The sequence below is a fragment of the Papaver somniferum genome, chromosome 8, assembly GCF_003573695.1.
Source record: "Papaver somniferum cultivar HN1 chromosome 8, ASM357369v1, whole genome shotgun sequence".
NCBI lineage: Eukaryota > Viridiplantae > Streptophyta > Magnoliopsida > Ranunculales > Papaveraceae > Papaver > Papaver somniferum.
This window is the reverse complement of record NC_039365.1, coordinates 25,430,073-25,456,340: the sequence shown is the minus strand read 5'-3', so window position 1 is coordinate 25,456,340 and position 26,268 is coordinate 25,430,073. Positions and strand designations below refer to the sequence as shown.

Below are 26,268 nucleotides of genomic sequence, written 5' to 3'. Positions count from 1 at the left end.
TTATAGATGGTCATAAGACAAAATTATAGATGGTCATAAGACGTATCTAGTGGACTATAGAATCAACGTAATTGGATTAATAAACCTTAGATGTGCTAAAGATAGATAATGAAAAGGTGTAGAACCATAATGGGCTTAGAACCATTAGATAATTCTTTTAGCCTTTAACTAGAGAATTGTATGAGATTATGTTATGAGCCTTTTGGCTAATATCTTAGAGTGCTTCTATGATTGACAGTTACTTTTTATTAACAACGATCGATTCGGAAAACTAACCAGTGGATTGTACATCTCGAGATAGGCGAGGCTTGTCATCAAATCAGGTGGGAACTCTGTAACCTTCTTGTAATCATTAAGATTTCTTTAGCTACGAGCATGATGAGTCCTTACTATCATTGAGCATGATTGCGTGTTCTTTGATGTACTATTCATGTATCTTGAGTATGATGTATATGTTGTATCTGTATGTACGATATTGCTATGATGTGATGTGTTTGATATGCATTGTGAGATTTCCCTGCGAGGAGTGTACGTGTTTCCCCACGGCTCTTAGCTAAGTTAAGTAAGGCGGTAATTCATCCGTCGACAATATTACCTAGTAGGGCGGTAATTCATCCTTTTAAATATTATTATAACTATTTCATTAGTAGGGCGGTAATTCATCCGTTATAGTATTATTGCTTATTGAGATAGTAGGGCGGTAACTCATCCGTTTGAATAATACCTAGTATGGCGGTAATTCATCCGTTATGATATTATATATACTATTCTATTTGAGGGAAATCACTCGTGTGCATATTATACGTGTTTGTTTAACTTTCTGATCTTGATGGTAATATTCTGAATCATGGTTTGTATGAGCACTCTGTATGGACGATGTTATTATTATTGATTAGGGTTGTTCTCGCATCGTCTTCTCCAATGAGTTTGGCGATGTTAGGATAACACTTGCTTTTCGATGCATAAATTGTTGAATGCTTTAATTCGTTATCGTTCTTTACATTAGTGTTATTATTTTAGAACTGTAAAGTATTTTAGTGATTACTTGAGAGTTATATGTTTCCTTTGGGCACCCCTTTGGGATGATGTGCTCACTTGTTCCCACACTAGTTTAATTAATCAGAATATATGGAGTACACGAAGATATCCGTTTCGTAGCTTGGTGCTTTATCGAATCTAATGATATTGTGTATCTTATATTATATGTATTCTTTCTTTATTCTGTAAACAACATATTATTATATTCATATCACTCGAGAGATTTCCAATTGTATAATATCAGTGTGTATGGGTATGTTCTGGGATTAGCTTTTGCAATTGAAATACTTAAGATCATTAATCTAGTTTTGATGCTTCAGTTAGATTTTAATCTTATTAGCTAAGCAGGTGATTAGGTTGAGGCGTCACAAGTTGGTATCAGCGCTCACTATTAGATCTTACATGGGTAGCAATAGATAAGAGCTAGTGCTAGTTAGTGAATTAGATTAGTTTAGAACTGGGAATGGGTTGTGAGATAAATCTTAATCACTAAAAGCTATCAATAACTAAAATATTTATTTGACTGGTTGATTTTTTTCTTGTTGTGTTTTTGTTATGAAGTAAAAACCGTAGGTTAAATCATTTACATTATTATTTAGAAGCCGATAAAGATTAGAGAATGATTGCTTTAAAGTTAAGAACACATAGTCAATCCAACACTGGAGAAATAGTAAGGTTAGAAGTTTTTGGTAGATCTTAAATACCTTTAGGAACTTGCTGAGTATCTTTACATGTAACTGGAATTATTAAACTTTTGAAATGGAAAGTTAGTATGAGGAACTTAGTTTTCCTTATTTGATGGAATTTTAAATCAGCATAGTTAAATATAGTTCCACAAATTTCAAAATATTAGTTTTATAAAACCATATAGGTTGGTGTTTCATTTTGTTTGTTTCGAACTCATTTAAATGAGTTTGATTTTGTGCGTTTGTAAATATGAGCAGTACTTGCACTTAGTGGATAGATAGTGTTTCTCTATAAGGTGGGGAGTTTTCAAGACCAGAAGGACGATTCGATTTTCGAGGACGAAAATATTATAAGGTGGGGAGAATGTAAGGATTCTCAAGCTCATCAACGCTATTAGACCAGTCAAGTGACAAATTAACCAACAATAACTCGATTAGTTAATATAGTTTTTAATTAATAGAAATTAAACTAACAATGATTTAGATAATAAAATAATACAGTTGAATAGATCTCGAAAAGTTATGCGAAATAGACTACTCGAACGTGTCTGTCAGATACCGGACGAAGAAGATATCATCATATTAGTTTGAAGGGAAAATGGTAATTTTGTTTTTAAACCGACTGGGTCTACCCTTATCCTTTTTATTGGTTCCCTTAGTAAATCTCGTTTTCCTTATCTCCTACGCGTGTCGAAGAGAAACTCATTTTCTCTTTTCGTCTTTTTCTTTCTTCTCTGTTATTATTCTTCTTGTTCTTTCTCTTTCTCTTCTCTGTCGATCTCAATTCGAAGAATTGAGTTTGTTTTCGTGTGAGAAATTCATAAGAACCTGATTAGTATGATGAATAGAAGAATATGAAGCTAGAACTGAAGTTGATTGAACTCGAGAGAAGAAGGGGATGATGCTGTAGATGGAGGTTGAATTAAGAGTTCGATTTGGTGTTGTTTAAAAATAAATTAAGGATGGGTTTTAGGAACAGATCATGAAGAAGAGGTTGTTGTGTTAATTTGAGAGTTTGATTTGAGAAATTGAAGGGTTAGGGTTCATGTGTTCTTCCCCAAATTGAAATAAGGGTTTGAGTAGAATTGTTAACGATATAGAGTAGTTGTTGCACGCAGAATCAACGGGTTGTTGTTTAATTTGATGTTTGGAAGATGTTGATGTTAGGTTGAAGAATTAGGGTTTCACAAGAAGAACTCAGATGAGATTTAGAAGTTGAATTTAAGGTTCTAGATGAATTATTAAATACTGGGTTTGGTCGAATTGAAGAGTTGAATGCATGTTCTGAACTTGAATTGGGAATTCAGTTATTCAGAGGATTTTAATGCTTGGGTAAGATTCCTTCTTCGTTTAAGTTTAGTATTTTTGTTTCAGTCGTTAGATTATTGATTCCCTTGAGTGTATATGAATGTATGTGAATCTGTGAGTTATAGTTAAGATTGTTGTTTGGTATAACTGGCTCTAGTTGTCAGAGTTGAAGATGATTGAATTGGTTATGTGTTTGAGAAGTTGAAGTTGTATTAGGTTTGGTCATTTACTGGATTGCTGGAGGTAATGAAATTGTTGAGCTGAAATGTTGAACTAGTGGTGTTGGTGTTCTAGATGAGTTGTATATGATCTGAGATTGCTAGCTGAGGATGTTGAGTCATGAGATAGACCTGCTGGTGGTGATTTCTGAGAAAGGGTGAAGTTTAATTACATATGTGTCTGCTGAGGTTGGATTGATGATTCATACATGGAGTTGAAGTTACAATAATTAAGTAAGTGTCCTTATGTGTATGTAAGAGTCTGAGTTAGTCTGGAATTGGTGTGGTGATGTTGTTCTGATCAGTTGTGTTGGGACGAGTTGCGGATGTAGCTGTTGGTGCTGATAAAGAAGGTTGCAGGTGGTTGATTGTGTTGTGTATGATTTTGTGTAAGAGATTGAAATGGAGAACAACTGCATGTACAAGTGGGTTATGCCCAGATTATGAAGCTATGTATAGATGTGAAGAATATGTTACTTAAAGTTAAGAATCAGAATGTAGTGTTTGATGAAACACAAGACTTTGGAGATGGAAGTTAGTTTGTAACTTAGAGAACTGGGTTTAGTTAGAATGTTTTTGAGATTGTGTGTTTGCTTTTGTGTTTTGAATATGCATTAACGTGTTTGACTCTGTTCTGCTCTTTGTTAGCTGAGTTAGATGTCCAACTTAGATCTTGTTTTGTCTGACTTAGTTTATCTGACTGAGTCGACTCACCTGAATCAGTCTATATGACTGAGTTGAACCATTGACCTGACCTTGGACCAATTGACTTCCTTTGATTTTTGTCTATGGACTTGACTTACGTTGACTGTTAATTGACCATTTGACTGTTAGTTTGACCCAGTTGGATGATAATATTTTTGATTGTCGTTGTTTTTTTAGTAAATAGGATTCGAACTCTAAGACTTGTTAAGATTAATTTTAAAGGAATAAAATAGAGAGTTACTGGGTCTAGGATTCGGCCAAACTCATATCAATAGGTTCAATTGTTCATTCTCAAACAATTATCGCTTGACAAATAAAACAACATCGACTCTTATTCTTGCCAAGGTAGATTCTCCAAACATTAATTATAAATCGTAAGCATGGGACATCAAACATCTAAGCAAGCATGACCCATCTAATAAAATAATAACTAATTTTTTCAAATCATAATTCTATTTTAATTAAGTGCAAAAGTCAAATAGAAAATAAAACAATTTCACCCAAGTATGAAGTCCGGCTTCCTCCGTCGACCCAGTGTTAGGGTTTAGCTTCTCATGATAAATTACACTCAAAAATATAATTTGTGGCTGAAATGGTATTTTTATTAAAAAAAACTAATAATACAATGAATCTGGAACGCTGTATTGGCGTTACAGAGTTCACTATTACAATAGATGTTGCAAATTTAAAATAAGTGTGTCAAACTGTCTGTTACAAGTACTGTCAGTAAACGACAGTTCTCTGCGACAGTCAGTGGACGTCAAATTTCTTCTTCTTCTTCTTATCGCTGCAGAAGCAGAGAAGTTGCTCTGCAACTCTCTGTTTTCTTCCCCAAACTCTCGATCGATTCTCTTTGGTCCCCAAGACACTCTTTTATACCCAACAGAACTGTAATAACTCGTAATAAATGCTTGAAATCTTCGCCATCAAGGGATTATTCTCGGGAATATTTTCACCTTTTATTCTTACCATGTTACGGGATTTGATTCTCTTTCACGCGTCTGTGGCAGGTAAACACACTCCAATGTCGTGTTTGAACAAGTCCACTGAAGAGTTAAACACACAGTCTTTCCAAAAATATAATCGGATAAATCCGAGAAAACTTCTTCACTCTGTTTCTGTGTATTTGCACGTTCCTTTCCATTTTTACCGAAACTAAACACGTTACCTACCCTGTATTGTCTCAGTCAACGATTACCAATTCAACTCTCACCGAAACTCCTCCAATAAAAGAAAGAGAACCCGATACTTTCACTGTCCTGTTTTACGAGATAAATATAGAAACTTCCACTTTCTTCCATTCCACGACAATTGCTAGCCCTGTTTTGATACAATAGGATATTCCCAATCAAACTGCGACAAAAACTCCAACCAAACATCGAGAAATTCTCCAACAGAATCTTCCATGTTTCGAACCAAATACCCGAGAGCTTGTTTAATCCAAACTTGATTATCTAGCCAAATCTAGTTGATCCAAAGTACCATACCATCCCTGTTATGCTCTAACACGTCCATCCAAGCCAAAATCCGCGATTGAATCTCTCTCAAAAACCTTCAAAAATCCAGTCCTAATTCTGCCGTGAACCAATAACATTTCCCGCCAAAACTTAATTTGAATTTGGGAAGATGACCTCCCCCTATTCAGTTTCGGTGTCCCTTTAGAAATAGGTGCTGAATAGTAAAGAAGGTGCCCCTTAGTAATTGAGGCTCCCCTTAGTAATTGAGGTGCTCCTTATCCAATAGTGAGAGTCCGAATAACACGTGTCCTCTGGGGTGTAAAAACCACTTTTCGAGCAACTTTCTCCATAAGAGCTTATTTCCTTGAAAAGACTTAAAACAAGTTTATTAGAGAAATAATGAGTCCTAGCCAATGTATTTATGGGTTAAAATGCGTCGCACTTTAAAATGACCAGCTATGTAGCGGGTCAATTTTCTGTTTTGCTCGAGGACTAGCAAAATGTATGTGTGGGGGAATTTGATAAGCACGAAAGTGCGACGCATTTTAACCCATAAATACATTGGCTAGGACTCATTATTTCTCTAATAAACTTGTTTTAAGTCTTTTCAAGGAAATAAGCTCTTATGGAGAAAGTTGCTCGAAAAGTGGTTTTTACACCCCAGAGGACACGTGTTATTCGGACTCTCACTATTGGATAAGGAGCACCTCAATTACTAAGGGGCACCTTCTTTACTATTCAACACCTATTTCTAAAGGGACACCGAAACTGAATAGGGGGAGGTCATCTTCCCAAATTCAAATTAAGTTTTGGCGGGAAATGTTATTGGTTCACGGCAGAATTAGGACTGGATTTTTGAAGGTTTTTGAGAGAGATTCAATCGCGGATTTTGGCTTGGATGGACGTGTTAGAGCATAACAGGGATGGTATGGTACTTTGGATCAACTATATTTGGATAGATAATCAAGTTTGGATTAAACAAGCTCTCGGGTATTTGGTTCGAAACATGGAAGATTTTGTTGGAGAATTTCTGGATGTTTGGTTGGAGTTTTTGTCGCAGTTTGATTGGGAATATCCTATTGTATCAAAACAGGGCTAGCAATTGTCGTGGAATGGAAGAAAGTGGAAGTTTCTATGTTTATCTCGTAAAACAGGGCAGTGAAAGTATCGGGTTCTCTTTCTTTTATTGGAGGAGTTTCGGTGAGAGTTGAATTGGTAATCGTTGACTGAGACAATACAGGGTAGGTGACGTGTTTAGTTTCGGTAAAAATGGAAAGGAACGTGCAAGTACACAGAAACAGAGTGAAGAAGTTTTCTCGGATTTATCCGATTATATTTTTGGAAAGACTGTGTGTTTAACTCTTCAGTGGACTTGTTCAAACACGACATTGGAGTGTGTTTACCTGCCACAGACGCGTGAAAGAGAATCAAATCCCGTAACATGGTAAGAATAAAAGGAGAAAATATTCCCGAGAGTAATCCCTTGATGGCGAAGATTTCAAGCATTTATTACGAGTTATTACGGTTCTGTTGGGTATAAAAGAGTGTCTTGGGGACCAAAGAGAATCGATCGAGAGTTTGGGGAAGAAAACAGAGAGTTGCAGAGCAACTTCTCTGCTTCTGCAGCGATAAGAAGAAGAAGAAGAAATTTGACGTCCACTGACTGTCGCAGAGAAATGTCGTTTACTGACAGTACTTGTAACAGTCAGTTTGGCACGCTTATTTTAATTTTGCAACATCTATTGTAACAGTGAACTCTGTAACGCCAATACAGCGTTGCAGATTCATTGTATTATTAGTTTTCTTTAATAAAAATACCATTTGAGCCATAAATTATATTTTTGAGTGTGTATTTATCATGAGAAGCTAAACCCCAACACTGGGTCGACAGAGGAAGCCGGATTTCATACTTGGGTGAATTTGTTTTATTTTCTATTTGACTTTTGCACTTAATTAAAATAGAATTATGATTTGAAAAAATTAGTTATTATTTTATTAGATGGGTCATGCTTGCTTAGATGTTTGATGTCCCATGCTTACGATTTATAATTAATGTTTGGAGAATCTACCTTGGAAAGAATAAGAGTCGATGTTGTTTTATTTGTCGAGCGATAATTGTTTGAGAATGAACAATTGAACCTATTGATATGAGTTTGGCCGAATCCTAGACCCAGTAACTCTCTATTTTATTCCTTTAAAATTAATCTTAACAAGTCTTAGAGTTCGAATCCTATTTACTAAAAAAAAACAACGACAATCAAAAATCTTAATCATTTTGACCAGCTAAATGTAAGTGTGGGGGAATTTGATACTTTAGATTAATGCGCCGGGTTAGTGTACTTGGGCTTAGGCCTAGCTTTCCTAGTTTGATACTTTTGACCCTTTATGGTCCGAACTAGCCTTTGGTTCCTTCTACAAAATTATAGATGGTCATAAGACGTATCTAGTGGACTATAGAATTAACCTAATTGGATTAATAAGCTTTAGATGTGTTAAAGATAGATAATGAAAGGTGTAGAACCATAATGAGCTTAGAACCATTAGATAATTCGTTTAGCCTTTAACTAGAGAATTGTATGAGATTATGTTATGAGCGTTTTGGCTAATATCTTAGAGTACTTCTATGATTGACAGTTACTCTTTATTAACAACGATCGATTCAAAAGACGAACCAATAGATTGTACATCTCGAGGTAGGCGAGGCTTGTCATCAAATAAGGTGGGAAGTCTGTAACCTTATTGTAATCATTAAGATTTCTTTAGCTGCGAGCATGACGAGTCCTTACTATCAGTGAGCATGATTGCGTGTTCTTTGATGTAATATTCATGTATCTTGAGTATGATGTATATGTTGTATCTGTATGTACGATGTTGCTATGATGTGATGTGTTTGATATGCATTGTGAGATTTCCCTGCGAGGGGTATTTGTGTTTCCCCACGGCTCTTAGCTAAGTTAAGTAAGGCATTCATCCATCGACAATATTACCTAGTAGGGCGGTAATTCATCCGTTTAAATATTATTATAACTATTTCATTAGTAGGGCGGTAATTCATCCGCTATAGTATTATTTCTTATTAAGATAATAGGGGCGGTAACTCATCTGTTTGAATAATACCTAGTAGGGCGGTAATTCATCCGTTATGATATTATATATACTATTCTATTTGAGGGAAATCACTCGTGTGCATATTATACTTGTTTGTTTAACTTTCTGATCTTGATGGTAATATTCTGAATCATGGTTTGTATGAGCACTCTGTGTGGACGATGTTATTATTATTGATTAGGGTTGTTCTCGCATCGTCTTCTCCAATGAGTTTGGCGAGGTTGGGATAACACTTTCTTCTCGATGCATAAATTGTTGAATGCTTTAATTCGTTATCGTTCTTTAAATTAGTGTTATTATTTTAGAACTGTAAAGTATGTTAGTGATTACTTGAGAGTTATGTTTCCTTTGGGCACCCCTTTGAGATGATGTGCTCACTTGTTCCCACATCAGTTTCAGTAATCAGAAGATATGGAGTACACGAAGATATTCGTTTCGTAGCTTGGTGCTTTATCGAATCTAATGATGTTGTGCATCTTATATTATATGTATTCTTTCTTTATATTATATGTATTCGTTCTTTATTCCGTAAACAACACATTATTATATTCATATCACTCGAGAGATTTCCAATTGTATAATATCAGTGTGTATGGGTATGTTCTGGGATTAGCTTTTGCTATTGAAATACTTAAGATCATTAATCTTGTTTTGATGCTTCAATTAGATTGTAATCTTATTATCTAAGCAGGTGATTAGGTTGAGGCGTCACAGAATACACCAAAATGGTTACTATTCTAAATCATTTCACCCTCACTAATAGATAAAGATCCTAGCAATTCAGAAGGAACCTGTCACTGGTTGTCTATACTCAAATTATTTACTTTTATCCAAATGATAACTAACAAAATCATCAAAATCAAGTGAATTTATATGAGCATGGTCTTTTATCCAGATACCATTCTAGACAAAGAATTAAGAGTTATTTACCACTTGCCAACAAGTATCAATATTCAAATCATGTATTACGCGTCTCAATCTAGGACATATTGTAGATTTTTTAATATAATACATAATCCAGTTCTTCTTTCTATCTTTATAATTTGGCCACGATAAACTTGACACATTCCTCATTAGAATTTTAAAATCTCCAAGGAAATTTATTAACACAAAATTATACTAAAATAACCTCACCAATATTGTTTTATTAGTACAGGGTTATCCTAAATTCCCTAGTATTGAGGCTCATCATTTAAAGTGACCTTATTTCTTGAACTTTGAAAATATAGGCCGATATTCAGGAAATCCACCATAGGATACTACACCTGTCAGTAGCGGTTGAACAAGTCAAAATAAAAAAGTGGCTTAATTACCTATCCTCAATATTAATCCCTAAACCACTTATACTCTTGAAACTGAGTGGCCGTCTCCTTCCTTATTATTAATATTTTTCTTCCACGATCATTTCCTCCTCTGTTTTGGTCTCAATATCTATTATTTTATCTTATGTTCTAACCACCAAATAAGTATTAGTATCCCCAATAACTAACCAGGGTTTATTCAGAGTATTTATATGAATCTTCTCATCCTTTAAAGTTTTTCTGTTTGCAGTTAAAATCTCTGCATGAAACACTAGTTACCAGCACTCCACAAACATCAATTGTGGTGCATTGACTAGTACTTATAAACTAATGAAGGAATATCTATTGGTCAATTACAAAGTAACAATATATTTCCTCTTATATCGTCACAAGAATTATGAATAATCATATACTTGAACGTCTATTTTTATTATTACTTGAAACATAACTAACTTGAATCTTAGGCTCATCAATCTGAACCAGAACAATATTACTCTAATTGACTAAGGATTTTCATTTTTATTTGGCTTTAATAATATTTTCTAAAGTTGTTTTCTAGTGAAACAAATTAAAATTCCTGAAAAGTAACAGCTTCTTTATCCGTTGACATTTTCACTTTGCCAACATTTTTTTTCACAACTCACCATTTTCTTATAAAAATATTACCATTATCATGAACTACAAAAACGGAACTACTAATAAACAAGTTATATTTAACTATCTTAAGCAACTTAGTATCTAGAATATTCAAACTATTAGAATTCATATCAGAACAAGAACATCATTTTAAAAATATTAAAGAAACTGAAATTTGTTCCCAGCAGATTTAGACAACTTAGTATCAGTTACCTCCACAATTGTACCAGGCACAAATGAACTCAGTATCCAACAAATCCTAACAGCTTTACCATCCACTACCAAATTTGCACTCAAATAAGCCTTGTTCAACTCCATACTACAACAACTAAGAGCTCACATTTTACATCTACACCTTGCTTAGCTTATATTATTTTTGATCTTCTTATTTCCTTTCTTAGTTTTGATGTGTATAGCATCAATCTCATTATGATATATCTCCCTCCTTATAGATTGATACTTAGAAACTACATGTCTGCTAATCTTACAATGACTAAAAAGTTTATGTCCCTTTGAAATTTTCAGACTCTGATAAAACCCTCCAAACTTTGTTTCAACTGTATATTTTGTCTGGAATAGCCTTAGCATAAACAATCACTAGTAAAACACTAGCACAGATCCAAATTCTTTGTTTAAGTAGTATCACCGAACCTAACAGGTTTTCCTAAACTTTTCAAGATAGAGAACAATTCTCTCCTCCAGTATTCTATATTCAAATCTGGTAGCTTCGCCCAAACTACTGTTGTTGAAATTTTTAGATTCCCAGGCTTGAAATTAGCTTATCAATCATGAATTCGAACAAATTCTAATCCCATTATCTACAATTTGCTTTTCTATATATGAACCTTATTAGCATCATTATCAAGCTTATTGATAGAGTAACTTTTTCCATTGATCTCTTAAGCATTTATCAACACCACTGAATTTGAATTTCTGAAAATCAAGACGTCTGATCAAAATGAACTTCCATTCATTCAAACAATCATCAATAAATCGTTAGGAAAGTATCTTCGATGGATAATTTTACCATTCATACGAGATATATGAACGATATATAAACGGATTGACGTAAATGAATTTGATCTTCCTGAAATAATATTTATAAACGAAACCCTAGCTTTGTCTGAAATGCCATTTTTCAAAACACCAGATCAACCATTTTTTTTTCTTAATAAATTAACGTTTAAAAGACACCTAATTTTATTAAATGCCAATTATCGAAGATTACCAAGATTCGGTGTTTGAAATTGAAAATCACCTTAACTAATGCCAACAAAATTGAAATCGAAAGAAAAAACCTGAAAAATGAGAAAATAAAAAACCTCAATTGTTGGTCAAAATCTCCCGACCGAAGTTAAACTCTCACCTCAAAAGTTTGATTGGTCAGAAAAACAAAAAGGACGATCGTTTACTGAAAATTTGGTTAATTAGGATTTTCTGTTCAGTGAAACACGTAACAACAATATTAACCACAAATGATTTTGAACTTTTCTGTTTTTTCTTATAGGTTTTTTGATACACACATAGTAGTTGTTTTTGACTTATGGAAGCAAAAAAAGTCTACACAATTTCAAAATGACTTCTAGAAACAAAAAATCAACTTTTTGTATAACAAAATGACTTCTGCTCGTGACTTCTGCTTCTTGTATCCAAACGCGCTATTAGTCCTGCCTGCCTCCGATTTTTGAGATTACTGGGGTCGTGGAGATGTCAATTTCCACTTAATTTAAAGCCCATCTTGTATTGGATGCGGATGTAGCTAAAGTGAAAACTACTGTGAGACCCATTTTGTCAGATTTCTCCACTATGAAACCCACGGGCGTAAAACTTCACGCGCGCACCCAATTTTTGGGAAAAAATTACTCCAACACCCATAGTTTCTTAAATTCTCTTCTCATTTATTTATTTGTCTGAAAATTGAGAAAGAGATGCACTGAGATGGCGGCCATGGAATTCAGAGAAGAGAGATCGGCAGAGAGTGGAATTGATGATTTGAGATGGAAGAAATCGAGTTGGAACTGGAATATGGAGATGTTGTTAATATTTGTGATGAATCTCCTCTCTGTTGCTGCATCTAGGGTTTGAGACCGATGCTGCTGGAAAATGGGTTTTGGTGATTTCTGTGAAGGATTGTTGAATGATTCTGTAATGGAAGATGGTGAATGAATGGATTCGTATTTGAAATTATGATGGGTGTGTGCTGAATTTCGGTTTATGCCGAAGGTCTGGTTTGAGGAAGATACAACTGCTTTTGGAGTAATTTGAGATGCAATCGGTGATTCAAGAGGAGGAATTGCTGATACTGGTGAAGAATTAATGGAGAGGAAGAACAAGAAATTGGTGATGTTCAAGGGTTCTCGAAATAGGGCTTGTGGTGGATCTGAAATGGAAGAATTTCTGCTACTGTTAATATGAGAAGGGGATCTGATGCGTAGAAGAACAACAAGTTGTTACCGTGAGTTAATGGTTGTTGTGGTTGCGGGGAGGACATAACTGTTGTTGTTGACCTGAGAAATTATGGAGTTTGGTGGTACAAGAAGCTACAGATGCAGTGATTGTTGGTGTTGATTGAACTATGATTGAAATGAATTCAAATGGCATTGGATTGTGGTGATTATCATGGGTCCTGGTAGATTTCAAAGGAAAAAGGGAGGAGATAGTGATGTTGCTGTTGTTGCTAGTGATGAAGTTGCAGCTATGGAGATGCAAGCATGAATTGGAACTGATGTTAATATTGGTTGTAATTGGGTATCAATGAGATGGGATTTTCACTGGTGCTGATAAATATGCAGGTAACTGAAGTCATTGCAGCTGTATTTGCAGCTTAACTGAAGATGTAATTGATATGGTTTTGCGGTAATTGAAGCCACAAGGATGGAGGTTTGTTGCTGATTTGTGGAAGTGACAGAGAAGTGGTGGCAGTGGCTCTGGAGATTGTTACAAGGGTAGCTAGCTAGATTGCAGTCGCAGAAGACTGATGCTGTGGCTACAAAAATTGCAGGTGGTACTGATGAGGATTGTTGAAGCTTATGGTACTGTTTAGATGAATGTTAGGACTTGCAGGTGGAGTTATAGCCGAATTCTGATGCTGCCGGTGAGAGTATGAAAGCAACAGGAATAAGCGTAGCTAAGTTGCAATGACAATTGTGCAAGAATGGTTAGTTTGGAGGTATTGCAACTGAGGTGGTGATGCAGTGTGCAACTGGTGTTGGTTGGATGTATTGTGTGCAGTATTGCGAAAATGGAGGTGTGAATAATGATGCATAACAGGTTATGCATCTACAAAATTTGTTGCATAACTTGTTATGCATTCTCGAAATTGGTTGCGTAACACGTTCTGCAGCTTTTTTTTTGTTGCATAACTTGTTATGCAGTCCAGAAAACGGTTGCATAACACGTTATGCAGCTACTTTTTTCTTAGTATTGAAACCAACAAAAAATAAGGCTGCATAACTTGTCATGCACCTACAATAATATCTACATAACATGTGTATGCAGTCGTGAAAATGGATGCATAACCTGTTATGCATCCGAAAATATGACTGCATAATGCATTATGCATCGAGAAAAATTGTTGCACAATCTTTTATGCATCGAGAAAATAGATGCATAACCTGATACGCATCCGTAAATATGGAATGCATACTGCATTATGCATCAATTGTTTTATGGACGCACTAAAATCAACCAAAACAATGGTTACATAACTTGTTATAAATGCATAACTTTGTCATCCAAATGCATAATTTGTTATGCAGTGGAGAAAATGGTTGCATAATTCGTTATGCGTCTACAGAATGTGTTATGCATCTTTTTTGGTGGCTGCATAATAGTTATGTATCAAGTTTTCGAAAATTTTGCCTAAAATGATGATCACCTCCGATTTTTTTCGGGAAAAACAAAAAATTGATATTCTTGTTTGTACTCGTTGCGTATCTCTCTTAAAAAGATTTCCAACGATATAAAATTTGTAAAATTTCAAGGCGCGGATTTTTAGATATGTTATATCCAAGTTGCGTTGCCAATTATACGCCTGATGCATAACCCGTCATACGGATGCATAATCCGTCATGCATACATTTTTAATAATTTCATATAATTATGGGTGTCACGAAAATAATTATGGGTGTCACGATACGTAAAATTAATTGTGAATCTGACAATGAGAATATTGTTTTTTTTGGGCCTGCGCCTAAGTTTCCCGTAGCTAAATCCAATGGGTTCCAACTTCCAACCGCTCCTCGTCCCATAAAGCATGTTCTAAAGCATAGTTCGCATACCATTAAACTGAAATATTGGGTATAAGTTATACATACAGACAGTGGTAGCAAAGAAAAACATTATTTCGCTAAAACCTTGAGAAAACTATCTACTGAGAGAGAGTCTTGAGAGAAAGAGAAGAAGAGAATGGCGGGAGTTGCAGAACCACAAAACAGACAAGGAGGAGGAAGACCTCATCATCTTCAAGCTAGAGGACCACCACCACCACCACCACCTCCTCGTGCTTTAATCGATCGTGAAAAGGTCAATTTCTAGGGTTTAGGGTTTCTATAAAAGCAACTCTTTTATTTATGCTTCTAGTTGTTCAATTCTCTATCGTGATTCTTATTATTGATTCATAATTTCTTCTTTGTTGTTTGTTTGGGGTTCCAGACTTGTCCTTTATTACTTCGAGTTTTCACTAAGGTATGTGACTAATCCCCCTTTTACTTTCATTATTGTGTAAAATTTCGAATAATTAGGTTAATTTGATGAAAAGGACTTTTTCTTTTTATTTTCGATTTGATGAACAAAAGTTTCATCGTTCTTGAGGTTTAGGTTAGGTTAGGTTAATTAGTTAAGCTTGTTGTATGGTAGGAATCTGATTAGCTCTTATATAGATCGGCTCATTTTTATTCGAATAGCTCTATTTGGATGAAGCTTAAATCTTGATAGTATACAGGATTATGCTTATGGGTTTGGAAAGAAACATTGTTTCAGTACAGATGCAGGATAATTCTGCACTTATGTATGCAAGTGAAAGGTTATCAGGGTTTGGTTGAAATAAAATCGTGTTGGGTCGTGAAATAGTACTAGTTTATTACTTAAATATGCGGGACGGATTGCTAGTTGTTGTCAGTATATACTCTGTTGATATCTGAATCAGTCTCTGTACAGGAGTCCAAACTGCCAGACCTGATAAAGACTTTGGTCTACCTTAACGCTAGCTTAAACTGGGCAGGATATTATGCGCTTAAGTTTAACTTTCTTATGATTAGAAAGATCTCTATGTAACATATATTTCCTTTTCTAGCCTCATAAATGTACTGTTGCTTTATGCGAATGTTGTAGACTGTAGAGTAAGGGATCTTTATGTTAATGCTAGCCGCACTCAACTACGAGTGCCATCTAGTCATTTTTTTTTGTCAGATATGGTGTTTCGATGCACAATTGAATACATTGTATTATTAGTTGGCAGTTTGTCTGTAGTTAGCATGTGTTACCATTAGTCACATATGAGTCATAACTTTTTTTCCAAAGGTTGGAGGCCATCATACTAAGGAAGACTTTGCAACGAGAGGCAAGGAACCCAAGAAGGAGGTCCAAATTTATACATGGAAGGATGCTACTCTTAGGGAGTTAACTGATTTGGTATGTGAGAGTTTCTTACTCTCATCTTCTTTTTGAAATTTCTTGCAGTATGTCTGCTAATTGAAGTTGGATCTTTTCATTAGGTCAAAGAAGTTGCTCCTGAGGCAAGACGAAGAGATGCAAAACTATCATTTGCATTTGTATATCCCGACAAGAATGGTCGTTTTGTAGTAAGACAGGTAAGCAGTTCTTCACCGTTACTTTTGATGTTGAAACTTTACATTTTGGTCAGCTTTTATTTTAACAGCAACCGAGAAATGGGATAAAATTTTGACATGTGCATTGCCTGGTTGCCTTTTGCCTAGCCACAAATGACTCATGAATTGAAGAATTTGTGTTGTTGATTCTTTACTTAGATTTGTTTCAAGGTCCAAATGGACCTCTAATGCTTGTAAAAAGTTTCAAGAATTTAGGTTTTTAAGAATCCTCGGAAGTCTAATTAGTTCCTTTCAAGTTTTAAGAATTTTAGATGTTAACAAGTAGTATGAAGGTTCGGTAAGTGATGCCGTTCTTGTTGTGTTACATATTACATATGAAAGGGCAATTTTCTTGATAGTGGGGACTTTTATTGTTTCTATAGTAAGATGGTTTGGATTGTGTAATTGACTGTTCAAATCCCCAATTTTCCATTTCCTGGTATATTCACTAGAAAATTGAGAAAATTTGTAATTTTAATATTTTGTCGTGTCTGAAGGTTGGAACGACCCATTCACAAGGGATGGGAAATGCAAGAAAACAGGATGACCATAAGGCATTGTCTGACCTCAGCTTCCAGGTAAGTCTTTAGGAAACAAGTTAGTATTTCATTTCTCATCCTGCACCACATACTTAAGTTATTCACTAGTTTTTTTGGTTTTAAATTATGAAGATTGGAGACTACTTGGATGTGGCGATATTGTAGAGAAGAAACTTGCTGATGCAAAAGTGAACCGCAGGGATTTTGTCGATGCTGGAAGCTTATTTGGAATCGTATTCTCATGGGTTTTAGCTTTCAGGTTTTATTATGTGTAATCATGAATGTTTTCTTCCTCTCATCACATTGTACAAATATTATGAGTATGCTTTTAAGGAAAGGCACTGAACTGTATATCAGGCTTTAGGCCCAAATGGAGGTTTCATTTTCCTGCATGATGTCATTGACTGAGCTACTGAAAGTTAATACTAACATTATATCATTAGTAGAACTGTAGTTGTAACTTGTAAGTGCTCAACTTTACTTAGCTTGGATATATCCATATCCCTAAACATAACATGGAATGCACAAGATAGCAGCATTTCTAAAAAATCATAAATTAAGAATTCTCAGGCTACAGATGTAAGGATTGTTGAGATGGCTATATGGCGACTTCTGTATTTGACAGATTTTGCATGGATGCAAGTTCATTCAGCAGAAGATGCAATATCAGACACCATTTTGAAATGGCCTTCTTAAATTATCAAACTATTTTTTTCAACAAACAACAGAATCATGAACATCAGCACTGCAAATTGGCCATTGTAGTTCCATTAGCATTAAGTTTCACTACCTATAAGACGCTTCCCTTAATATTGCAAACAGCATATAATCAATCATTACATACTTCTTTCCATTCTGTTGGTATCCAGGTATAACACAATATACATATTAACAAGACTTAAAAAGGTACAGATAGCACAAGGTGGGTCTCCCTCTCAGGTTATCATTCTTTTGACGATACCAAAATTACTTAATGCAGCTTATCACCATAGGTTAACAGTAGAGAAGGTTGGGAGTCATTCAGATAGATGTCATCCCTGCGTGTATGAAGCCATCATGAAATAGTTAGCATACTGCGAAAACATGACATCATGACGACCATGGCAAATGTGAAAAATGGTGATTGTTAGAACTATCTTCAAACGACCATGACGTTATATTTTATAACGCATAACGGAATTACCTCTTATCAAGCTTGTTCTGGCAATGTAATCAAACGAGTTTTGGAATCATATACTAGAGGAGTGCCACAGCTGCAAAACAGATCAGGGATTTTTGTCAAGGCTAGAAACATTTCCAGGAACCAAAGCAAGCAAACACGTTCAATTACAGCACAGGAACCAAAACAAGCGAACACATCCAATATCAGCATACAAGAAAAGTACAGTTTTGTGAGCTTACTTTGTGCATTTAACTGTATTAGTAACACCACCGCTAGCTATTGATAGTATAGTTCCGAAGAAGGATGTATTTTCAGTTCCACAGTTCGGACAGGCGCCCTGGAACATAACATATGTTGCTAAGAAAATGCTTTGCTGATCACAGTTTCTTGTATTGCCCAAGAGGATAAAGATTCAAAAGATACCTTTAGGATCAGAAAATCTTTCACGATAGCGTTTGTGAATGCTTGAGATAGATAGAAAATGAGGGGCAGAGCAGCAAACCACGTGAAAATGAAGCTGAATGGCTCTGGAAGCTGCATTGAAACAAAAGTTACTCAGCACAGAACTGAAATTTACATAAAACGAGATATAAATGAGTAAAGAAGCTTGTTCATATCTGAAACGAATTGTTACACATAAAAGGGGAACATACAGACCTCCAAAAGATATGTGATTTCAAATCCAGTAATGTCATCCAGGAAGAAGAACCTGTTGATATCAAATCCAAGGACATAAATCTTAAAATCCACAGCATTTTGGTCAACCAAACACGCTACAGATAGATTCAAAGGTTACTACATATTTGTTTCAAAGCGTAGTCGTACGGGCATGTCTGACTGCAAGATATTACTAACCTCGTGCTATGACCAAACCAAATTTGAAACTAGAGGGAAAAGTGCATTTGATTAGAGCCTAGGGGCAGATTAATTCGAGTTACTTATAGACTTCATTCAGTCAGATTGATTCATAAAGTTGCGGTATCAGCAAAACGTGAAAATTAATGGAACCACATTTCAATAGAGTTTTACAGTTTTAATTACTAATGCTTTTGTCAGATAGAAGATGCCAAATATTACGAATAGACTGATCTAAAAAGCACCGAGCGCCTTCAATTTGACCATACAAAAATTGAATCCTAATGATGTTGAGGGGAATTTCACCTAAATGGTCAGTCACTAGTTTGGGTTGCTTTCTACTTATACTATCAATGCAGATATAACAATGCTACTCACAATCCAAGTGCAACAACAGCTGCTGGGACTTGCAGTAGAAACATCTTAACATAGTCAACCGTCAAATCGCTGTAGACCTGTAAAGAGAATAAAGAGCACACACTTCACAGAAGCTCAAAATTGCAGAAAATACTTTTCTAATCCAAGAACAGTTGTATTAACCATAGTTTGAGAAGAGTTGCATTTATCAGGTAGGTGGTCAACCTTTACATACCTTTTTACTACGAAGACTGCATCTTGGACCCTCTACAACGATTTCGCTTCCGTCAATCTATAAAAATTGCACAAGAAAGATACAAACTAAGTAAATTAACTCAATACAAATTTGCCTTAGACCACCGAGTCGCATTATGTTATGGTTATAGACCAACCTTGAGTTGTAATTTCAATTCGTCGTACTCTTTGTCTGTCATTATAGGTTTCCCAGATACATAGGCCATCGCAGCTTCCAGAAACTTTTGTTCACTCGAACCTGCATTAAGATGAAAGTGACAATGTCATATGAAGGCATTCTTTATGAAACTTTGGTCATACGAGGTTTAGCATGCAGTAAACAACTTCTAATAAAATGCACAACAAATTTTACACTGCGAGTACTAAACCAGAGAAAAATGCTTACTTAGCATCACAACGCTGCTTCCTTCCCACATCAGTTCTTCCTTGAGATTATCAAATTCTTCATTTGACATGGTAGCCTTTCCCTCATAGTAGAACGACTAAAAGGCATCAAAACAACGAACGCATCAACAATCGACAAGATTTCACAAGTGTCAGTTATGTCAGGAATTGTAATTCAAGGGGATAAAATGAAGTATAAGTACTTGGAGTGCTTGGAGAAAATCTTGCTCAAGTTCCCCTACTGTCTTCTTCTCCTTCTTGTCTATGCTACAATACTGCAAGACATTACTGTCAATAACCTCGTCTTCCGAAGCCTGGTCTGAAAAATAAGATCTGAAGTCAGAAAAGAATACGGCCATCCAAAAGACGGTCGTGGCCGTTAAGTTCGTTTTGCATAATCATTTAACTAACCTTGTTGTTGATCAGCAGCTTTAGCTGAAATAATGAAAACTCTACGCCGGGCAAGTGATTTGTGATCGATAAACTTAGCGGAAGAATTGAAGTGAAGCTTCGATGAAGAAGAAGAAGAAGTGGAAAGTGAGTTGAAAGGTTTGTGAAGAAGTGGAGGGGAAAATGAAAGACGAGGAGAATTGATTGCAAAACCCAACTGGGTTACCATTTTTGTTGGTCAGATGATTATTAGCAAGGTTCCAATTTTATCGGAGGCTTGTGTTGAAGGTTGTTAATTTATCGTTTAAGGCAGTAGACATGAAAGAAAGAGCAAGGAAAATTACGGCAGAGGAATTCTTTGTTTGAAAGATAAGGTAATGAAGAAATGTGTGGAGGGAAATTTTGATTGTTATTTCTTGCTCATCGTTTGAATGGCATATACGCCAAGTCATTTGAAGAAAGACAAAGAAGTGTGACACTTGGAATGGAACCAGGTCTTAACACGAGGTATGCTTGTGAATTGTGATAGAGCACCAGCGGTCCTACAACCTAGAAGATTTTCTGAAGGACGAAATTTTCCATTTATCAACGAAGCAAAATGATGCATCGTTTTTTAAAATTAAGATATAGATGTTCTTTATGTGGGAAAAATGGGTATGGTTGTTTGGTTTTGAGGATTTCTGACTACCAGAAATCAAAATCACTCTTTTCCGATCTGACATCTGCAAAGAAAACCTATTTTGAGGAATATAGAATTTTATAGAATTTGTTTTTGTGGAATAGAAATTTTTTTTTTATGGAATTTGTATTAAGATCAAGTCTTACGGTGGAATCCAAACTATTCCAAGTGTGGAAAAATCATGGAATGTCAAGTCCAGTGGCTTCTAAGTTGGGGTCTTCCACAAAAAATCTAAGCAAGGTTCCACAGTTTCGTGGAAGGGTTCGTGGAATCCATCTGAACGCCAATAAGAATAGCGTTAAACGCAATTCTTAATTGCATTTTTTTTATTATCCGTAGATTTAAAATGAGTTGTTGAAATCTAACGGCTAAAAAAAAAGCTCCATTCTTAATTGCTTTTTTAGTTCCATTCTTAATTGCTTTTTTTAGCTCTATTAAGAATAGCGTTTCTACTATTTCACCATTACACCTGCGCTTCCATCCACAGTTCCAAGTGCTGAGGTGGCGTGGAAGATGGAAGATGGATGGATTCCACCATAAGACTTGATCTAAATCAAGGCTTTACTTAAGGTTAGTATTATACTATACTCCCTCCGTCCCAAATTAGATGATTAGCTAGTTGTAGTTTGCACAATTTATAAGGCAAGGAGGAAAGGGAGTATATTTAAGTGTTTTTTATAATTATACCATTATAGATAATAACTAGTAAAATTTTGGAAATGATTAATCTTTTAAACTATACCACGGTTTTTCGTAAACTTTATGTACCGTTGAAAAGCATTTTAAAACACCAACGAATATAAACATAACTATCAAATTATACGTATTTCTTACAGTAACAATAATCAATTAAAAGGGTAGTTTTAGAAATACCCTCTTGATTAGTGAAATAACTCATCTATTTTAGGACAAAATTTAAAGCCAACTAGCTCATCTAATTTGGGACGGAGGGAGTATTTTGTGTGTATGTTATGTTTTAACTTGTATACATTTCTTTGACCCTCACACAAGCAGGAGTGTTTAGTGTTTTGCAATGTATTCAATTAAAAATATGGTCCATGTGAATCAAACAGGATCCTTTTGCTGCTGGTACGGATACTACCTCGTCCACGGTAGAATGGGTAGTGGCGGAATTACTTCATAACCCGGCTAAGATGAAAAAAGTTCAGCAAGAGCTTTCAGACATTTTAGGGAAAAGGACGACTAGTTGCGGAATCAGATATTATTCGGCTACCGTATTTGCAAGCAATTGTGAAAGAAACGTCGCGACTTCACCCACCAGTTCCATTTTTAGTTCCTCGTAAAGCAGAGATCGATGTTAAAATTAATGATTTCGTTGTCCCCAAAGGTGCTCAGGTACTAGTTAACGTATGGGCTATCGGGCGAGATCCTACCATGTGGAAGGACCCAACTGCTTTTGGCCCCGAAAGGTTTTTAGACTCGAAAACTGATTATAAAGGCCAAGATTTTGAGTTGATTCCATTTGGGTCTGGTCGTCGAATTTATTCTGGTTTACCATTAGCGCATAGAATGATACACTTAATGGTGTGTTTGCTTCTACAATCATTTAACTGGAAATTGGAAAATGGGTTGAAACCAGAGGATTTGGATATGGAAGAAGAATTTGGATTTACATTAACAAAGGCTACTCGCTTTCGAGCTATTCCAACTATTAGGTTATAAATGATCAAAGTTAGATGGTTATAGTTCGTTAATTTGTCTTTGTATTATAGATTGTACCAGGTCTTCATGATCTTGCTAGTATCATTAAATTGCTTCACTTTTATGTATTATAGTATACTAAGATGTGACCCTTGCCGTAACGGCACGGGATTTGGTATGTTCTTGCTTGCGCCGAATAATAGCTTCTTGATATATCTGATTCTTATCCTACTAGTGTATAATTTTGTTTTTTGATACATCGGTCCGACTTATCTTAGTTGTAACAAACTTAGTATGACCTTGATAAGGCGAGTTATACAATTGGATGTTGTGGAAATGGTCCCGTGAGTTAATTTTCATCGTCAATTGTAAACAGTTTTGAGGTGGTATATAAATGATTTTTATGGGTTTTTTAATCACGAAGAGAAATTAATGTTAATAGAACCGTCCATGAGTTAAAAGATATGATCATAAGCACTAAAAGTATCGCTTGATGTTAGAAATCATTCAACTTTGATTCATTGCAATAGGGGAATCATAGGACAGGTTGTGATGTTGGTTGTATACATGTCCCCGTGTTTTCCTCTGATTAAAAAAACCCAAGAACAGACAGGCCCAGTATAAATAAAGTCTTAACCGAAACAACACATCCTATATCACATATTATCAATTGAGTCTGTTGTTTGCTCTACACTACGTATCTTCTGGTATTATGTTTTGCTAGTCTTTATTGAGTTTTCTTTTCTCCCCAGTTTCAAAATCGGCAATGCTATTCAACTCCCTATTATCCACCTCCTTACAATCTAAATCCCATATTAAGGGAATGGTGAACCTCACCTGAACCTGAATGCGGATCTCGATAGAGATGTAGGGCTTAGATTAGAAGGAGGTGAATAGCATTTCCGTTTCAAAATATAAAAAACCAATAACGGGTGGAAAGTACAAGCGAATTCATATTTATATTAGTTAGGACTCGATATATTCGCTAAAAACACTATTGGAATGCTTTTGTATAGAAAGTACAAGCGAATTCAATCAACCAGTAAATAAATGGTTAAAACAGGAGCTAGAACGGAGTTTGCGACAAAGACGTCGAAAGACATTTTTATGGCCGGCCTGGTATTTCTATATATCAACGGCACTGAAGCTATTTCATGGACATCTCGTTTAGTGGGATAAAGAATGCATTTGCTTCAAGCACCTGGAGGTCCTGGACCCAATTAGAACTTTGAGAATCAAAGAGTGGACGTAGCTAACACTCCATCTCTTCTTGTTGGTGGTATTACAACTTCATTTCTCTGCGCTGTTCATATCAAAAGACAAAGGATTTTAGGCATAAATTGTTCTGAAGCGTTCTCATTACTCCAAGCAGCTGCCCACTGATTATTCATAGTAGGAATTGAGCTTTGAATGAAATGGATCGAGACTGGAGTTAACGGAACCTCAGGCTACAAGAACAGCAAGACGCTCATGTTAGCTGTTTTGGTTATACTGCAAGGCACTTGGGTGAACTGGTGGAGGTTCTTTAAGGGCTAAGGGATGCTCGGCTGAAGTGATTGTAAACGGTGGAGATGGTTCTCAAAGGTTCAGAACATGGAGAACGATGTTGTGACCGGACTTGGTAATTGCCTGAATTCGGAAGGACCCTGAATTTGCAACGAGCTGGATAATTGGATTGTGGTCGACTGGTGGATTTGGTGATCGATCAGCAGCAACTCTGGAGCATGGAGTCTCGCCATTTCAGCAACAAAACAATGAATTGGGGTTCTTGCTGTGTACGGGAATTGGTTGAGCTTCGCAGGCTTGGTAAGATGGCCTGGGAAAGAAGCAGTGGTGATTTATATGAATTGCTGAGACCGAGAAGAAGAATGGAAGTTGGATTATCTGTCTCGAGCTTGGCAGTAAGGATGCGGGGTAGATTGGAGAAACTCGTCTGTTGTTTGTCGAGGGTTAGGCGACGTTAATTGGCTTGGCACGGAACGAGATGAACCATATGGATCTGTTTGGGTTCGATAGGTGCTGGAGATGGAATCGAACTGAGACAACAGGAGTATGGGACTGCAGTTGAGATTTCGCGGTTGAGTGTATGGAAGGGAGCTGTCGACGGAGTAAATGGTTGTGCCTGGTTTGTACTTGAACTGCCAGGCACTCGAATGGAAGAAGGCAGCAGCAAATCTAGGTGGTGATTGGTAGTTGACTGAGATTTATGTTCTGAAGTTGGTGGTCGAGATTTGTATGCTCGGAAGAGTTTTTTTCTCGTGGCAGAAACTGGTAATGGTTGTAGATGCAGATTGAGATTGAATCGGTGGTGATGGCTAGCGGCACAGAATGGAGATTGATACAGCTCTTGATGTGGATGAAACTGTGGCTGAACACGGATGCAAGATGGGTTATTATCAGTCGAGAATGGAGATAATGCAGGGACGGTTTGAAGCAGAGAATGGAGACATTGCCACAACGTTTACTACTACAGCAAGGCAGTTATTGGTGCTCTAGATGGCTGAAATGTTGCGATCAGTGTTTTTAATGAAGTTACGGAGATGAAATGATGGTACAAGATGCCCTGAACTGCAGTCGAGGAGGAGCTGTTGCTGTCGTCGGAGGAAGATGCTGTGGCCGAGACTTAGCCGAACAAAATGGAGATGGAGTTGCACTTCCGAGATCAGAAGCATCAGGTCTTGAAACTGAGAGTAGAGGTCTTTGACTTGGTATGAAGTTGCACGGACAGATGAAGGAGCTGAACTGTAGAAGTCAGGGACAGTAGAAGTGAGCAGATTGCAGCCAGTGGTTAGGCAGTGGACGGACAGAAATTGGAAGCTGTGGCTGGACTTTAGGGCCTGAATTTGGAGTGCGGTGTGGGCTGGGCCTTGCCAGAGACTTGCTAGGTCTGATTTCGCAGCAACACCTAATGAATAAATGAACATAGAAGAACGAAAGAAAAGGAGGGCGGAGTGCCGCTACGTAGCCGTTGATAAGAGAAGAAATGGGTTTGCTGTTTTGATTTCGTTCTCCATGGTTTGTGATGTGTGTCGTAACCACAACAAATTAAATAATATTTTTCTCACTAATTAACAGTAATATAGCGATAGTAAGGATCGTTCCCACGAGGAACAAGAGGTTTTAGTTGTCTTATAATATCACAAAAAGGGAAAATTGGTTTTAGATTTTATAAAGTAAAAGAATAAACAAAGCAATTAAAACGATAAAGTTGAAATCAATAAGAGAGATTAGATCAAGGAATCCTTCTTCGTTGCAAAAAAATGATTCAAGTTATGTTCTTTTCCACTTTTTATTAGTCACAGATTATCACCAACCGTAGGTAAAGCAACTAGCTCAGTCCTAAACCCCTAAATCCCTAGTATCACCGGATACGGAAGTTCTCGACTACCGGATTCTATTCACCAAACCACCTAGTAGTAGCTCACTCAATATGTGATTTAGTTAAACGCATTAAGATTTATGAATTTATTAGGTTGATATTAGTAGTTAGACTCTTAGCTCAAGGTCTACTTGCTAACGTTGTTTCCATACACAATTGCTCCACGGAATCCCTCCGCAAGGTCTCGTGTTTGCTACTTGTGTAAAGAGTCAAGAAACGATTATTTATCCCCTAACTTTCACTAGCTTTAGATCAATTAACAAATCAATTTAGTTGTCCTCCTAAACAATCTATCAATCAACCATGAATGTATAAACATTC

At 36.2% G+C, this 26,268-nt stretch overlaps 2 protein-coding genes and 1 pseudogene across 2 annotated transcripts; 2 read left to right on the top strand and 1 right to left on the bottom strand.

Annotated features, from left to right (window-relative positions):
• The first annotated feature begins 14,752 nt into the window (after positions 1 to 14,752).
• On the top strand, positions 14,753 to 17,294 carry LOC113304595 (histone deacetylase complex subunit SAP18-like). Its single transcript, XM_026553737.1, has 6 exons — positions 14,753 to 14,981; positions 15,111 to 15,143; positions 15,978 to 16,088; positions 16,172 to 16,267; positions 16,783 to 16,863; positions 16,957 to 17,294. Exons 1-6 carry the CDS (start codon positions 14,865 to 14,867, stop codon positions 16,987 to 16,989), a joined length of 471 nt encoding a protein of 156 aa, XP_026409522.1. The 5' UTR covers positions 14,753 to 14,864; the 3' UTR covers positions 16,990 to 17,294.
• A 222-nt stretch (positions 17,295 to 17,516) lies between these two features.
• LOC113304594 (PGR5-like protein 1A, chloroplastic) lies at positions 17,517 to 20,636 on the bottom strand. The gene is made up of 11 exons (XM_026553735.1): positions 20,249 to 20,636; positions 20,041 to 20,156; positions 19,839 to 19,935; positions 19,591 to 19,691; positions 19,434 to 19,490; positions 19,220 to 19,296; positions 18,644 to 18,695; positions 18,410 to 18,520; positions 18,226 to 18,323; positions 18,008 to 18,077; positions 17,517 to 17,861 (listed from the first exon to the last, which is right to left on the bottom strand). Exons 1-10 carry the CDS (start codon positions 20,454 to 20,456, stop codon positions 18,014 to 18,016), a joined length of 981 nt encoding a protein of 326 aa, XP_026409520.1. The 5' UTR covers positions 20,457 to 20,636; the 3' UTR covers positions 17,517 to 17,861; positions 18,008 to 18,013.
• A 456-nt stretch (positions 20,637 to 21,092) lies between these two features.
• LOC113305290 lies at positions 21,093 to 22,589 on the top strand (annotated as a pseudogene).
• Positions 22,590 to 26,268: the final 3,679 nt, after the last annotated feature.

Coding starts and splice junctions, on each gene's coding strand:
- LOC113304595 (XM_026553737.1), top strand. CDS start 14,865: ATGGCGGGAGTTGCAGAACCACAAAACAGACAAGGAGGAGGAAGACCT. Junction 14,982..15,110: donor CTTTAATCGATCGTGAAAAG/GTCAATTTCTAG, acceptor TTGGGGTTCCAG/ACTTGTCCTTTATTACTTCG. Junction 16,864..16,956: donor TGTCTGACCTCAGCTTCCAG/GTAAGTCTTTAG, acceptor TAAATTATGAAG/ATTGGAGACTACTTGGATGT.
- LOC113304594 (XM_026553735.1), bottom strand. CDS start 20,456: ATGGTAACCCAGTTGGGTTTTGCAATCAATTCTCCTCGTCTTTCATTT. Junction 19,936..20,040: donor ATTTTCTCCAAGCACTCCAA/GTACTTATACTT, acceptor GATGCCTTTTAG/TCGTTCTACTATGAGGGAAA. Junction 18,324..18,409: donor AAGATTTTCTGATCCTAAAG/GTATCTTTTGAA, acceptor GTTATGTTCCAG/GGCGCCTGTCCGAACTGTGG.